Source organism: Heliangelus exortis, chromosome 3 (genome assembly GCF_036169615.1).
Source record: "Heliangelus exortis chromosome 3, bHelExo1.hap1, whole genome shotgun sequence".
Lineage (NCBI taxonomy): Eukaryota > Metazoa > Chordata > Aves > Apodiformes > Trochilidae > Heliangelus > Heliangelus exortis.
The window spans coordinates 38939559-38957557 of NC_092424.1; the positions used below are offsets into that span (position 1 = coordinate 38939559).

Here is a 17999-nt window from a genome sequence, read left to right on the forward strand (position 1 = left end):
TAGCACTTAAAACAATGAAAACATGCACTTCTTTATTGAAGTATAGGTATGATACTTAGCTGGGGGAGTTAATTATTAAATGCATAACAGTTACAAATACTGTTGCATCATTTTGGAAAGAATCAAAGATGTGTTGGAACTGATTGCTTATTTTCAGTACCAATTTAAATGGACAAATAAAGAACTTGAATGATGCATTCATATTAATTGACTGCTGTCCTCAGTTGTAACTGTTGCAGAAATTTACTATTTGCTAACTAATGCACTGCAACATTTGTATTTACAGGCATACTAAGTGAACTGCTCTTACTAGTTTAAAACGTGCATATTTTGATTAATAGATTTTCTTTTCCTTACTGCATTATTCTTTTTCTGTAAAATTATCCAAATAGTCTGTATCTGGGTAGTATAATACTCCAACTTAAACAGAGAGGAAAAGCACTATTTCAGTGTTGTGTCATGCTGCAAAAGGAATGTCTTCGATAACAGAAGCCACCTTGAAACCAAACTGTTAGCAAGCAGATTTTGCATTTTAAAATCTTCTCTGAAGAAGAAAGAAAAAAGTAACTGTAGTGTTTTTTCAAAGGAGAATTTTGCTAAAGAAAAGGAACTTGAATTTCAATTACAGTCGGTAGCTTGTTTCTTCTGACGTCCCGAGAAAGTGGATCTTCACTGATTTGCATGACAGAGTGTGTCAAATGAAGTGGGTTTTTTTGGCAATGCAGAACTAATAGTGAAGTAATCTACAAGGGCAAGCACTTGTGATTTAGTGTTTTTTGTATCATCACAGTTTTTTTTCTCCAGTCATTGTAACAAAGAGCACTTGGGCATTTTAGCATGTTTGCTGTATCTTCGTGACATAATTTATGCTGCTATTATTTTAAAAATAAATGAATGAAAAAAACTGTATTCCCTTGCCCTAAAAGGGCAAGACACAAACACTGTGCAAAGTCTTGGCTACCATGTGCTTTTGAAGATGGGAGCTCAAACTCTCAGGACAAGAGGTGGGACTGTCTTTAGATCCAACATACACAGTTTACTGTGAAAATGCTGTGAACCTGAGCTACCTAAAACATACTTTAATTTCTTTTTCTCACTCTATATTTCAACCATGTATTTTACTAGAGCAAATCAGTTACTATGAGAGCAATCTATACTAATAGGATATGATTACTTGTACTTTAGACTTTTGGTAGACACTCCTGTAAATAAAGGGTATCCCAAGTCTAGTCTTATGTTCATTGTAGGCGATGACTATGGATAATTTCATTCCTTGCCTTTCTGGTTTAGCATGATACATTGTTGGTTTGGGGCTGAACTATATTGCTGCACAAACTGGGCATATATAAGTATCTAATATGTATAATAGTCAAATTACCAGAGAGCAACTGTGTTTTGGTATTCCTACCAAGTGTCAGAATTTTTTACTTGTAAAGATATTTAAGCTTAATCTTGTTTCTCATGGACAAATAGTGTATTGGGGCATTTTCCAGACACTGGTTAGCTTATGAACCTGTCTTGTTAAAGAAACCTAGTGGAAGAGACTGTTTCTATAGCATACTCTAAGTTAGCTTCACCTTTTCTGTCCAGAATGTTTGACACACAACCACACAAGGAAAATTCAGGAACTGTGAGGTTAGGAAAGTGGCATTATGGATGTTCTTGTCTGTAGAGAACACATGGAGGCAGTTAGTTTGGCCTATTCACCTCTGTTCAGCACCTGTTTTTATAGTTACACTTCAAAACAGATTCAAAGTGGTACATTTCTAATTTTCAGTAGAAGAAATTCTCATGACTGTGAGAATTTAATCTGAAAAGTTAAGCTTATTGGGAAGGAGTGATTGAGTGTTGTAACTTCTGTGTCTGGTTTGCTGTAAGTTGCTCTGTAGACTGTTGCTCTGGATCAGTATCTCGTCCTCTTGTGTAAAACACAGAATCCCATTATCCAAATTAAAATCTAAAAAGTTTAAAATAGAGAATCCCTGAATGCATGAGTGCATTTTCTGAAACTTCTAACATTCTTACATATTCCTGTCATATTTTATTCAGCTTGATGTTCTCAGGATTTTCTCTGTCTCTGTGCAAGACAAGAAAACACTGAACCTGTAAATGTTGCATAATATCACATAAGATGAGATATTCTTGTTCATTGTATAACTTCACAAACGAAAGCGCTATTAAAATTGCAGTTATGTATTATATGATTTTTTGGATGTAGTCTTCAATCACAGAATAATAGATTAGTTTTGTAGGAATAAGTTTGATTTTTTTTCTGTTTCTTATGGTGAAACCTTGATCTTCTGAAGGGAAAAGGCTTTACATCTGTTTGCTGTTAACTGTAGATACGCATGAATTGCAGGATGGTACAAATACGCTTCAGTGTCTCCTTTCTTAGGGCTCCTTAGTACTACTGATCTCTAAGTTTATGTCTGTATCACTTATCACTAGTAATAATAACCCATATGGGAAAGAATCCCATATTAGGGTTGTCTTTTTTTCCCCTTTGGGTACACAGGAATTTGTAATGGCTTCACAGTTTTACTGTAGGCAGGATGTGTACTTGGGTTAGCTTGTAGGGCAGTGCATAGTCAAGAAAGTGCCCAGAGTGAAGACTTACACCGCCTTTTATCTCTCTTCTCTGTGTCTTTGTAACAATTTCTTCTGTCTAACTGTAGTTTCAAAGTGATAGCTGCATTTTGTAATAAAGGTTACGTAGTGAGTTTGTTACCTTCAGGTTCACCTTGGCCATCTTTAATGAACCCAACCTTTTTCTGCCACTTCTGTTTAGCTTGGTGTGGTCTGCCTCTCTAAAGCCCACATTAAATGGTCCTGTTTGGAGCAAATAGCACCAGGATAATCACATTCCTGGAGAAAAAAAAATGCCTTAAATGACCATATTTAGGGACTTTTACTTACATTTGCTGTTAACACAGTGTAATTTGCCTTGAACTGGAAGAGGGCATCTAAGCATTGGCTTCTTGCTGGGAGGATGTTTCTAATTGTGTGTTCTGGGTCTGTAACAACTACATAATATACTTCATTTGATGTATTTGCAAGAAAGATCTTTTTATCTTGGGGAACAAGCATTTGGAATAGCAGAGCAGCAATTCATTCATCCTTTGTTTTGGGATTTTTTTCCCCTCTTTGGAAAATTATATTTTGACTTAGCCTGGAGGCTTTTGAAACTTGGTGGGATTTTGGCTGCTTTCTATAGCCCCCTGGCTTTATTCCCTATTTTCCCTCTCCCAGTAAATCAATCTCAGTGGTAGATGTTTAGAGGACATTTAGTTTTTATGTTACTTAGAGTATTGCCCTGTTCATTCTTGCCTGCTTGCAGCTTTCCTACATGCCAACGTGGATGATTCTCATGGCAACTCAAGCAGTTTCCTAGTGCCAGACTGCTGCTTTCCCACCCTCTTGCCGCCCTCTCATCTGTGGCTGGAATGATTGTGTATGTGGCTGTGTGCTGAACTGAATCACAGGACTTGATTTTTAGGATGGCATAAGGGCTGTTTAGTCTTGCTTAGTTCTTGCTTATTTACTACCTGCAGAACCAAATTCATGCTCTGTATCCTGTAGAAGTCTCTTAGCAACCAATTCTGTGTCAGCTTACAGGAGATACAGTAGAGGTAGCACAGACAACAAAGCAATGAGATCCTGATTTGTTTATGTATTATTTTGTAGACTGTTTATTTTAACTGTTCTCTGATCATACTGTCTTTTCATGACATCTAAACTGAACAGTTTAAAAAAGGTGGATGATCTCTGTGGTATTATAATTATATAATTTGATGTCAGCAGATGTCCACTTCAACGAACTTAGCAATTTTTGGGGACCAGAACTAAAAAATACTTTCTGCCTATCTTACAGGAGGGAGAGGAATGTAGGAATTAAGGACCCAAGTGTGACCAAAGTAAAAGTCACATCAATTGAGTTCTCAGACATTCCTCAGTGCTTTTTTTGCACTCTTTATAAATACCAGTGACTATTTTTTTTGTTTTAAGTATTAAAAAAGCAAGTGTGATATTGCTTGTAAAATGCAGTGTTTCAGACTTATCTTTGCTATTCAAATTCTATATGTAAAAACTTAATATTTAAACTTGATACTTCCTCCACCTGCCCTTCCTCTCTGTGTAAATTGTTTTATTGAACAGGAAGTGTTTGTTAACTTCCTGAAGATATATTGTTGATAAAAAAATTTTCATTTAAAGACCAAAAACCTTCTTTCTGTCAGCGGAGAATGTCTGTTTACAGTTTGCATTTCTCTCCTACGTTAATGGAAGTGACAAATTGTTTCTTGAGTACTAGTTTACCTAGTAGGAGGTGCTTGAGTTCTCCCAAAGTACCCAGTAGCTTATTCTACAATATCTTGCAACATTAACGTTGTCTGGAGCTGCACTAACAATGGTAAGAAATATGTATTTAAAAATTAAAGTTCTTATCTACATCAACTTTTTTTGGAGACTTTTGCAAGGAAGGACTGACATATCTCTTTTATTGTTTAAGTCATAAAGAAGACAGGAAGTACCACCTCAAAATGTTACATCCTGAAAGCTTCAGGTGTCAGATACACTGTCAAGAAAACTTGCAGTGGCATTAGAACCAACATGTTTCCCATATCAATAAAGTTCTCAGAAACTGTAGTACCGTGTGGCCCCAGGGACTTCATCACAGCTGATCTAACTTTAGCTTCATATTAATAATTCTGGTGTGTCTGTAAAACCTTTTGAAATTGCTGGAAATCCTTAGTCTTTACTTCTGATGTCCACTAGGTGGTTGTTTCATTGCTATTTCAAAAGGGAGAGATCAAGTTAAGATTGGAAATAGTGGTTCTTTCTTTACTTTGTTGCTGTTGTTGGTATTGATGTGCAGCAGCTTTCTGAAAATGTGTGATTTCCAGCTACTGTGCTCCCATTTTCAGGGAAATAGATTAATTTATTTAAGGGGAAACAGCATAGATAATGAGGCCTTACCCCCCACCCCTGGCCCAACACAAAGTTACATTGTCAGTAGTGTGTTCTGTCTCACCACTGTAGAATGTTCAGTAATGACTAGAAAACAACTTCTCAAATTCCATGAGATAGACCTTTATCCTTCTAAAAACGGTTTATTTTTATCTTGTGTTGTACTTCTCAAAGGACTTATTCATATTCCTGTGGCATTGACTGAGTTTACTGGAAATACCTCACCATTCTCACCTCATTCATCCCATGTTGTTGGCCTTCAGGATCCTACTAACTTGTTATAGAGAGCAAGACTCTGGACAGATTTGTCCTGTTCTAGATGCAATTAAAAGCTGGTGCTATTTGGTAATTAATTTCCAGTGTAATAGCACATGTTTTTGTCCAATACTAAACTTAATGTCAGAGCTGCATAGTCTTTTTAATTACATAAGTTTGACAAATGTAATTGTAGCTGACAGTTCTGTGAAATGTAGGGAGCAAACAATTTTGAAATGACCAAACCAAATAGAAAACGTAATTGCAAGAAAAGGGGGATTTGTTATATGGTTTTGTTTAAACTCCCTCTTCTGTGTCTCCTAGCTTTTTAGTTGGTGAAGGAGCTTACAGATGGGCAGTTGATCACGGGATACCAGCATGTCCTCCAGGTATCATGGCTACAAGTGAGTAAACTGGTGGTGTCAGTAGGAAGAACAGGACAGAGTAATTGTAAATAGTGCCTCATATTTTGAGGTGTACATCACTTCATTGTTCTTAACATTCAACTAGCTTGTGGTATTTTGGTATATAAGGTTGGTTTACATTTACTAATATTCTATTAAGTATCTAAATAGAAAAAAATTATGAACTATTAATTCATCTGCATTTTAGCAATATCTAATTCAAATGAATTTGTGATTATAGGATTAAATTCAATTTTTTACCAAGACTCTTTAACAATTCAGTCCTGTAAGTCTTCAGTTGTGGTCTATCTTGGATCCTAAAAGCACCAACTAGCCACAGAACTAAATTCAGCAGGTGCCACTTTGAATCATAGATTCTGCAGTTACACCCATCTCTAAATCTTTGTCCAGAGCTACTCTTGACTAAACAGGGTATCAATTTCATTTACCTTTTTTTTACTGTATACTGGCAGTAGTCAGGTTTCTTACAACACCATTCTTTCTCGAAATAAAAGAAGTGATGTTATATTTATACACCATCTATAAACTAAAAGTTAGTGTACTTACCCATGGAAAGGAGAATGTGATTCCTCTTCCTTCTATTCTTCAGTCCCCATCTCCTTTAGAACGGGCCGTTATTACTTGTCTGTAGTTTGCTATAGGTGAGAGTACACCCTACATTTCCTACTGAAGTTATGCAGAAAACCAATCAGAGCCTAAAGAAGAAAACAAAACACTTCAGAGTGTTTCTTTAATTTACAGCAAACAGCACTACTGCATCAAATATATGAGTAGTCCCTAAACCAGACGTTGAAACCCAGGGCTCCCATGTAGGCTTTTATTTTGTCTAGTTTCAAACATAGGTAAATATCCAGAAATTGCAGTTCAAAGTTGCTAATATTTAATGCTTAAATGTAACTTCTGAAATGGTGGCATCATTTTACTTGATCATGCAATTTTCATACATACTCATGATACATTTCATTTTGAACAGGAAGTTTTGATTTATAACTCCCCATGACTGAAAGTTTTGCCCCATCCATCTGCTGTTGACAACAGTATTTGCAGAACAAGTTTTGGGTTCCGTTAAGCAATACTCCGTTATTTCTGAGACTGTAGAAAGAATAAAATATTTAAAGGTTAGGGATTTTTTGTTTGTTTTTAAATAAAAATAGTTGCTACTTATATGTATAGGAGATACTCCAGAAGGAAGGCTTCTTGACTAATTCTGTTGTGTGCACAGAAGTTTCCATTGTCGTTAGTACCAGCATGATTCTGTTGTGACGGAAATTATTAGACTGCAAAATTAATTGCCAGATGACATCTTCCTGGGGAAAATGTACCCTGGTCAGAGTAAATCTAAATGTTACGATTTAATAATGAGGATAACCACTGCTAGTTTGGTTTGCCTAAACTAGACTATGAATTTACATTGGAGAGAAACATCAGAAGAATTATACCAGCCACTATATTTTCTCAAACTTGCTCCAAAACACCAGTGATTCCTTTTTGTCTCCTCAGTACCTTCAGCATACTTCTACTTAGCAGACCAATTTCTGTTAAAATAATTAAAACAACCGGGATTGGAAAATTTAATCCTATTGCAAAGTCAATGCAGAAACGCCATTTGCTGTTGCAATGTCAGGGGAAAAAAAATGCTGTTATTAAAGGTACAGCTCCCCACACCCTGTACTTTCACTCAGGGTTATGCATACTGAGGCATACAAGTTTATGATTATGTGCTTGAGCTTTTGCACAGGATGGACCTGCTCTAGGAATGAAATGGTGCTGTGAAGTAGGCTGTGAATCTTAAGAGTTGAGTGTAGACTGTGTGAATGTTTTGCTGGCAGAATAATTTCAAATTAGGGTAATTGAAAATAATAATTCAGATGTGCTGAAGAAATTAGTAGCAGAGTCTGAGATTCAGTTAGATATTCTTTGTAATACTGAGCAGATTACCTAAAACTGAATTCTTTACAGCTGTTCTCTAATCCTCTTGCTCGACCTTGCTATAAATTATAGTCTCTGTGTAAGTGGATTTACAGAAAGGAGGTATTTGGTTATTATAGTCCCGTGCTTCAGTTTTCTTTTCAAAAAACAGGTGAGGTGGATGACAATGTCTGCTATTTAAATGCCTAAAATGGATCTGTAGGAAAATAATACTAGCTTATGTTAAGACTGCATTACTAGCCATTCCAAGAGGGGTCTGTGAGAACATTGCTTAAGCAACTTAAAGTTGTCTTTTTTTCCTAAGACTTGAATACACTTAAATTTGCAGTATAATCATCAGATTTTTTTCTTTAAACAGCCAACACAGCAACAAGAAAGGGCAAACAAAAATCTGAAAACACGGTTCCAGATAATGTTAGGCTGATTTCCATTACCAGTCCTTAGCAAAGTTAGTCTTGTAATGTGTAGACTTACAGTCAGTGGGGCTGGAAAGTAACTATTAACATGTTGTGTGAGAAAATGACATCGTTATAGCTGAAAAGAAATTGGAAACTGTCTCACAAGTAACATGTAAGAAAACCAGAATAGTTTTTTCCAGTGTTACCAGTGGAGGTAAAGTTAGATGTGCTTAAGAGACAGTTAAAGGGAATGTTGTTCCTGAGCAACCACAAAAGATCTCATCTGAAGGTAGCTATTGCCTTAAATAATGTAACATACTTCAGAAATACAGGAGACTTTTTATTATGCTTGCTACAATTGCTGTGGTAGAGTTTGCATGGAAAGTTGGGGGTAAATTAACTTGAAATTATGTGACTGTTGAATAGCTCTGTAACATGAAGAGTTGAAATAATTGCCAAACATCAGGAAACGATGTTTAAGAACTTAGTTGCAGAAAACCAAACCTAACCCCTCAAAACCCCTAATCCAAATCTTAGACACGTACTTGCAATAAATACTAGCAGAGAGAACTAGGTGCATATGTTTTGGCTTCTCTGTGCTGCACATGGAAAATATATTCTTGAAGTCACATTATTCTGTCTCCTTTCTCCCAGGCCTGAGATGGGAAGAGTCATGTTATACTTGCTGTAAGGCTGGGGGATTGTGTGGTTGGTTTTGCATGGATGGAGCTCCCTGTATGATCAGTTACAAAGAAAGTCGCAGGATCAGCTTTGTGGTCGCATTCCATAATTCTCTCATAACTATAAAAGTATCTAAGCATCAAACTGAAATGATGTTTTAAACCCTGTTACTTGTTGAACTGCATCAAGGTTACATCAAGGCTCACCTGCTTTATCTTCTTTGGTTTGCCAAGTGTACAAGGAAGTGGGATTTCTACCATTTGTAGAAATCTGGTGGCTTTCCAGTATAGTGGGTGGATGAAATTTTTTTTTTAAAAAAAACAAACCACCAGAAATGTGATCTGCCTGTATTGCCTACAGTCTGCAAGAAAGCTGAATTTATTAATTCCTGCCCATACTATAGCTTAATTCCTGCCAGTGCTACAGCCCATACTAGCTTCTGATACATCTTTGTTACCCTGTGCTGGAGAGACTGCTTTGACAATGTGATCAAAATGTTAAGAATGTAATTACTGTTTAGAAATCGGGGTTTGCTGTATCATGCAGCCTTTACAAATGTTAAAAATGTACTTTAAATGGGCAATGTAAATTTGAGGTACATTTTAACTGTCAATACCTCTGCTTAGTAATAAATAACTGGAACACTTTTATCTGCATTTTATAGTTCAGTTTATAGTAGATGCAAAGTAGTTGATTTGATAAAGATAGTGTGGTGCAAAATGGCATATTACAATTATTTGCAATGTTAAGTCTTCAAAGGGAAAGAGAAGGAAGGTAACTATTCATGCAGTAAGCTTGGACCTCTAACTCTAGCAATGTGGAAGTGACCATAAATACTTCTCTAAGTTGTATTATTTAAGAGCAATATAGCTGCTGTGGATTCACATAGCTTGATAACTGGAATTCAAGAGTAGATATAAATGATTGTTAAGAAAGAATGTAAGAACAGAGCAAGCATATATTTCCCTTTCCCTATCCTACACTAAATTCCCGAGTTGTGACTGGTTCATGAATATATGTACCTAATTGGTGGCATGTCTGCCATGAAATTTTGTTTCCTCTTGAGCCCATATTGATTTCTAGCATCTAGAAAAGCCTGTAAAAATGTAGGTTGTTTGAAGAACTACCTCTTTTTCGTTATTTTGAGACTTGCCAAAATAAATCTGCTGTTTTACTGTTATGTCACTTCTCGGAATTCTTCTTCAGTCAAGTCCTCCTATTACCTTGAATGGCTTAGTGTCATCAGTAAAAACACATCTTGTTGAACAGAGTAAGTGCTACTGTAGGTTGGGTTTCCATTCTCCATGTGACAGGCCATTTGTTTACTTGTACTTTGTCTTAGATTTTTAGCTAGTTTTGTGTATGCAAGGAAATTACCTTTTATGACTGCTTGGGTTCTTTAATATTAATGATGAGCTTTTTCTAGATAAGTGTCATGCAGGTTGTTGTACTTCTAGTGACACCACATGTCTCCTTGTTCACCAGTACTGGCTTCCTAGTCTGCCTCTCCTCCAAACCTCACCTCACTCCCAGTTGTCTCTTCTACTTCACTATTACTGCATTAAGAGGAATATTGTCCATGTTGCTGGAACTGTGCTGTAAGTCTCAGGTAGTAGCTTGGGGCAGTGGCCCTAGACCATGCTTTGTTCCTTTAGGATGAGAGTGAAAGAGATGTGGAGAAAAACTCAAGCATTTTGGGGATTTGATTAGAAAGCTTGGTTAATGTGAATACATGTATGGCTTAAGGAAACTAAGGGGTATCTCAGGGAGAAGATGCTTGTCTTTTAACAGTTTAAGTTGCTGCCACTGTTCTGTAATATACAAATTAAATGAGCTCTCTTAAGTGTTCATTTTTTGTGTTTTCTCACTGGCAATAAAAAATACAATAAATAAATAAAGGAAAAAAAAGTAACAAGGCATAATGTAAGTCCTCCCTGGAACTTGGCATCATATTGTAGGTTCAGTTACAGTTCTGAAATAGAACAGTTAAGTGCAGCCAATAGAATGGCTGTAAGTTAAAGTTGGACCAAAGTAGACAGAATATGCTTTGAATGAAAATTCAAGGGAGCAGGAAAGGCTGGTTGATGGAAAAAAAAGATGTATCTTCCAGGAATAAGTAGGAAATGGTATGCCCAGTAGAAGTTTACTGTGGATTCTTGTTATAAAGAGCAGATCTATATAGTAGTACTCACAGAAAAAATAGGTTATTTTTTTTATATGCTTTTGATGCTGACTGTGGCGTTTTATTTGTTTGGATTTATTGTTTTTGGTTTTTTTTTCATGTTGCTGTCTCTGTGAAAGTGTGGCAACATGGAAAGTAGCACTGGTAGTATTTGGCCCCAACACAAGCATAAGTGGTGTTAATTTGTAATTTAAAAATAGCTTTCTTAAAATGAAATTTGTTTTCATTTGTGCCAGTTATGTTAGCAACCATTCAACAGAATTCTTCGCTGGATCATTTTAATTCCTGTGGGTTAATTAATTTTCTAGTATATTCCTTTTTAATTCACTTCCCTCCACTAGTGGCTTTCTCTTTTAATATGGAATAGAAAGATGTAGGAAGTTCTCCATTCTGATACTTCTAGTTGGCTCTAAGAAATGTCTGCCAGGGGGTGCTATATCATTGGCCAGAGCTCTATCTATACTGCAAAGATGTAAAAATATTCTTTGACTCTTAGTATTTTCAATTTACAGTTTGCTTTTAAACAAGGATTGCTGAACAGTAGTAGGTTGCATAATGTTTTGTTGCATAATAATTTGTTATGACTGTAATGGAAACATTAGAGTTTGTGTTTGTGTTCTCGGTTTGCTGTTCCACCACTTGAAACAGGAAAGCGTGAGAATTGTCCAGAACTTGATTTGTGCTTTAGTGGTGTTAGAAATTTGTATCTGTTAACTTGTATATGACAAATCAATTGTACACTTAAGTATTTTTTTAATCTATATATTTTTTTTATCTAGCATGACAAAATGTAAGGGAATAGATATGGCTTACATAAAGCATGCAAATTTTAAGGAAATGGGCTTTTGACTAAAAACTTGTTGCTTTAACTTTGGACAAGAAATTTTGGTATAATAAACAGTTTGTTAGTAGCAGGCTTACTTAAAGTACATAGAGCTAGAATTAGCAGGCACATATCTATGAATTTTACCATCGTTAAAGGGAAAAAAAAAGTGTCTTAGTCTTGCATTTTGTTCTGTATGCACAGCTCAGTGGTTTCAAGGAGTCCATGAATAGGACAATTCTGATTTTCACTCTAATAATTTTTCTCTTCCTTCTGCTCTCTGGTTCATTTCTAATGGACTGTGAAAGGTGACTAGGAAGAGCCATGTAGAAGGGGAATCAATTTGTCTTTCATTTAGTGAAAGACAAATTCTATTATTATATAATAGAATGGTAAAGATTTTTGGTTAAATTTTTATTTGTACATAGTATAATGGTAAAAGGAGTTAAAGGAATGGTCAGACTGCCAGAGTGCCCACAGGATTAGTATGAGATATGAGCAAATGATGAGGAAGTTTTATGGCAAACAAGTGTCACACAGATGACATCTCTGAACTGACTCAGAGACTAATGTTCTGTTTTATTTTTCTCCTTCTGACTTGCTTGTTGAAAATTACTTTATCTCTTTATGTGAAGTGGTGATAACAATGTAAAAAGTCTGTGTGAAAGCTTATTTATTGCATAGCCACGATAATGTAGGAGATGGATCTTGTGCCAAAGAAGGTCTCCCTTTCTCATAATGGTAACCAGTAATACTGGAGTCTTTTGGCAATGGGAAAACCTGTAACAGTCTTAACTTTGAGCAAGACTGCTACAGGTTTTCCTGTAATCTCACTCCTTGTGAGATTGTTCTGTGTTTGTAGATAATACATCATGTTATCAAGCACGTGTTCTGACACCATGTCCTGATACCAGCCCTCTCCCTCAGACAAGTGAAGTGGAGCAGGAACTGCTTCCCCCTGTTCTGTGCTCAACCACTGAATCTTCTCCACAGCAAACCCCTACAACTTGGCTTAACTTACACAGCTCTGCCACAACCAAGTAGTCCACCCAGTGCTTCCACTATCTAGCACGGCCTAGGCACCATCTAGACCCAAAATGCTGTGCATTTCAGTTCAGTGAAGCACTGTACTGAAGCACTCACGCTACATGTGAGTTGGTACCTCGCAGGGTAGCAGGGAGAATGTGAAGGACTAGGAAGATGTTTTCAGATCCTTGAAGATTATTTGTTCATAAAGAGGCACCTCATGCTGCATTGTAGTGCCCTGATAAATAACTTAAATGTAAGACTGAAGTCCTGAGCTTCTAATAATGTTCTAGTTCTGATATGATTCTGTCGTCAGTCCTAACATGTCTGTAATCTGAATGAGGCCTGAGCATGGCTTTTAAACACTAACAGACAATGATTTTGTAAATCTGTGGGTTGTTTTGTTCTTTTTATTCTTCCTCTCCCAGCAGCTCTGAAGTAGTTCTATTTATGGCAGTGTATACATAAATGAGAAAGCAAAACAGTATGGCTGGTTGTACTCTGTGGCTTCTGAGTTGCAGTTCTTTTAAGAATAAATCTGAGTGTACAGACTGTTACGGTATAGGTTGTAACTGTTAGGGACTTTTATCTGAAAGCACACATTTGATTTTCATCTAAACTTTTAGATTCTTGAGCAAAATCAAAGGATGTTGTACTAAATACCTTCCCATAGATTTCAATAACAATACTTCTGGCTGTGATCCAAGGGTTTTTCAAACTAAAATTCCATTTATTCCCTTACCTCTCCTTTTCTAGCTTCCTCCCCTCCCAAATAAACTCTGCCTCTCTTGCTTTCATTTTCCTTGGCCCAGGCAACATCAGGCTGATGTAGCTATATTGGATTTGTTTTAGGAAAACATGCATGTCTTCAACTTTGTGTTGAGTCCTTTTCTCAAGCTTGGAATGTGCTGTCTTGTTGGAGGGTGCCTTTTGTACTGTCATTTTGGACAAATGAAATTTCTTAGCACCCTTGCACCACAAAGTTGAGTTTTTATTTTAGATTTAATGTGAGTTATGAACTTAAACTGTGTGTAGGCATTTTCTGTCTATGTATAGTGCTTATTTTCAAGCTAGTTATTCAGTAGGTTATTTTCTATGTTATGTGTGCATCATTAACCAAGCACATATGAAACCTGTCTTTTTTTCTAGTTCATCATATATTTTTAATTGAACTTAAAACCCCATAATACACAATTTGACAATGACCAGAAAACTTTAAGGGAAGAGAACCTCCCTTTGACCTGCTGGACACACTCTTAATGCACCCCAGGATACCACTGGCCTTCTTGTACACATGGGCACATTGGTCCTTGCTTAAATAAAATCTTCAACTTTCAGGTGAAAGTTAATTCTAATAACTGTTCTGAAGGGAATGTAGCCTGAGTGCATAGACTTGCTTTCCCTCACAGTATGGATAGGTATGACATTTCAAGCTAAACTGAATAAAACTTATGAGTTATATCAATTAATATATTAATTCAGTAAGTAACACTGAGAAGAGAGGCACAGTATTAAAAAACCTACCCTCTTCCACTGCTGAGGAAGAACTTTCCCAAAACATTTCTTCTCCCCCAATCCTTGCCACCAAAAGACCTTCAGATCCTTCTAATCAAAATTTGTCACCTGGAAGTACAGAATCATGACTGGCACCTCTCTAATGTCTCTAACTAGTATAACAGTATAAACTTTCAAATATGGCAAATGTCTCAGTACCTGTCACAAATATGAGCTGCTGATTAAATTTAGTAGGTGTCATTAAGGTAGCTGGGAAATTCTGTATATTTTACTAGGTTTTCTTAACCTAGACTGTTCTGTGTTTGTACATTTAAGTTGTATATTAGTTATGGCTGTGTGTGATGCATAGGAATAGGATCATAGAGGACTGATATAAATTAGTATATGTGAGGGTTTGACTACTTTATTTTTTCAAAAATTGTTTTTGTTTAAAATGAGGATAATCAAGTAATGGAGCAGAGGCCCAGAGGAGTTGTGAAATTTACCTCCTTTACGATGTTAAAAACTTGGCAAGTTCCTGTGCAGTGTTTTTGACTAGAACCTAGGAGGTTGGACTACATGACCTCCTAAGATCCTTTCCAGCCTACATCATTGCATGTTACTAGAAAAGTTTCTTCATCTGTCTGTCTGACATAATCTAAGATTTGCAAAAAATGCATGCCCCAGCATTCCCTCTGGGTATCTCATCATCCAGTAGAAGAGTCCTTGATGCACTGTACCACTTTTTCTTAGCCAAAATAACTGCTTTGCAGGATAGGGTCTCCCATTCTGTAAACATGGACAAGGTGATACATTGCTAGCCTAAATTCACACAGTTTTTCTTATTGCCTAATAAAATGGATGCTTCTTTGTTACCAATGACCTGCTTTCTGCCCTATGTTTCCTAGCATACCGATACCACTTTGAATTAACAAAGCAGATAAAAAATTATTATTAACAATGAGATCCTTCAAAGGAAGTATTCAGGTTTTCTCTTGTTCTCAAAAGGACAAATAGAATCTTAAACCCAAGATGTAAACTCTGAAAACTGTTTAATTGCATAGCAGGAGACTGAAGAGTTAAGTGAATGAAACCTCTTTCTGAAACTTGGAGAATATCACATGCTGTGAAAAAACTGCTGGGATAAGTTGCAGCTAAGGTATAGTTTGAGTGCTGATGCTGAGAGGCCATGAAGCAGTACTCTTTGTAGCTGTCATGGTAGCTTGAAACTAGACCATGGGTCCTCTAGTTCTGATGTGATCATTGTACATATATTTGAACTGGTGAACATGCAAATATTGCAGAAGGTTTCAGGACACCACTGGCATTAGATTCGGGTGTACAAGGAAAATTTCTTGTGTTCAGGTTTTCATGTATGGGCTCCTGCACCCTTGTATTTGTCTTGCTTCTCTAGGTACAAAGCTTTTTTCTGAACTGGTGGGAGGCAATAGCTGCAGAAAGTAACAGGTCTTGGCATAGTTATCCTCATGTAATACCTACTTTTGATGCGTACAAAGGCCAGGCACTATTTTTAGTCACTCACTGTGGCTCTGCCCATAGGTATTTTCTATATTTATTGAAGCCATGTCAGCTTACAAGTTTTCCCTTTAAAAAATTCTGTGAAAAAGAATGTTCTGACTTAATTTATTTGGGAACACTTCTGTTTAACAAATCCTTGTGTGGCATGTTTTTATTTGTTCCTCCCCATCCTCACTTAGTACTAGATTAAACTGATTCTTTGGCTGCTTCCCCTTATTGAGTGCCTGTATTTTACCTCTTGGACCTCATTTAAAACATAGAAATGTGTTGCCTAAAAGTTAGCTGCATTAATCAGCTCTCTGTGGTAGACAGAGTTCCAGTCTTGGTGATGGCAGATTAATATGTGTTTACAGTTTTAAGAAACTGGTATTCATTAGATTTTTGGAGAGAAATGCTAATTTTTTCATTACTTTTAGGCTATGTACTTGAATAACTGTGGTAAGCTGAGGTCCAGTTTTATGTACTTAAAAACAAATTTAAAGGAGATTTCACTAGGTGATTTTGGCACCTGCTTGGGGAAGCTTCAGAGAATTAAAATGCTCACTGTCTGTGTACTTTGAGAATTGTAAATGAAAGCTTTGTGTTCTGTTGGCTCTGTAATACTGATTTTATTCATAGACCATTCTTGCAGCTGTTCCAGTCTTCTGAATAATAGCAATGGATCTGTTTTCAGAATTTCACTTAAAATGACGTTTTGAGGCTTACAGATTAGATAGATTATATAGATTTGATATAGACTTGCATTGTGTGACTTGTGTATACCTCTGCCCTCCTAATATCTTGCTTTTGCATGACTAAGCAAGTGACAAAAGGTATTTGTTCCCCCTCCTCTTTTCTCTGCATTTTAAAAACGATGTTAAGATAATCTGTGGATAATATTAAGTCAAAAGTGATTTTGAAAAGTGTGTTAATATCTGCAATTTTTCATGAACTGAAACTTCTAGAATGGTAATATGTCATATTGGTCTCTTAAGCACAACAATTTTTTTTTTTTTTTTATTCCACTTTAGAGAGCACTTCCTTTCTGAATGTGTGACTTAGATGTAGAAAATACATGTTAGTTTTTTCAAGACCTAGGTGGTCTTTAGACTACGTTGGATTATGGAAGGTAAAAATATTCCTAGACTATTGTATGACTTCAAATATGTGGGTAAACATACAGATATGCAATTAAGGTAATAAAATAGTAACCTAATTTTATGGATATCAGAATGAGCTCACATGGTATCTATTTACTTGTCAGCAGTCAAACCCAATAATTTTAACACAAGCCACTTACTGCATTTTCTTCTCTGCAGTGCTGCTTCTTTGCCAGAGATATTTAGACCACCATAACTTCCATATGTGTTCAGCAACTTGTTTCTACTAGATATTTTACCCATCACTGTTTTGCTGAACAATAACAGAACTTCTTCACTTAGGAAAAGATGTAAACATCTTGTACTGAAAATTAAATACTTAGTTGTCGTCTTTTTTGTTGATGCTTCTTGCATCAGTAAAAATGTGGGGAATGAGACCTCCAGAATGTCAACTTATCAGTATTTGATTACATTAACTAAATTTTACTTAGTTGTATGCTTTTGAACTATTCTTATAGGATTTAGTTTAGCAGCTTTTAAGAGGAACAAGAGGAAGCTGGAGTTGGCCGAAAAGGTGGAAACAGACCTCATTCAACTGAAAAAAAGAAGACAATCAAATGAAAAGGTTAGTTCCTGTTTAAAATGTTATGTCATCCTAGACTTACAGCTGATTGCTAATAAATTTCCTGTCCTATTTGCTGAGAATAATGTAGCATCAGAAGCAACTTTTTGACCATACTAATATTTAGATGACAGAATGATAACTTACTGCAATCAAAAGGTTCTGCCTGGTTTTTTGGAAACCAAACTGCCACTTTGTATCTTGTTTGTGCTGTGAGAAATATTTTGCTCATTTTGAACTGGAAATACAACAAATGTAAACACAAACAGATAATTGTTTACTGAAACATTTTTCTTAGCTTGGGATCTCTATCACTGTTTCCCACTTTTTAATGTTTCCCAAGCGCACTGCATAATGGAGCTGGAATTGGTGAAATTTGAAATATCAGGTAGGTAAACGTGCATTTGTGCATGCATCTAGCATTGACATGGCCCATATTACTTGTACTACAAAACTATTAGGATTCCCTCTCGTTCCCCTCACTCTTAGTTTGAATTTAGAACCTTTTTTACCATTTGAGAATGTGAAATCACAATATTTGTGTTTATTGTTGGCTATCAAAATACAACACATTAAATTTA

The 17999-nt window shown here is 36.2% G+C and overlaps 1 protein-coding gene across 1 annotated transcript in view; it reads left to right on the forward strand.

The window, feature by feature from the left end:
- TASP1 (taspase 1) overlaps positions 1 to 17999 on the forward strand; it is an 88715-nt gene that overhangs the window by 21743 nt on the left and 48973 nt on the right. The window contains 2 exon segments of the mRNA XM_071740253.1: positions 5545 to 5624; positions 17315 to 17421. Of these exon segments, the coding sequence (XP_071596354.1) occupies positions 5545 to 5624; positions 17315 to 17421 (187 nt within the window).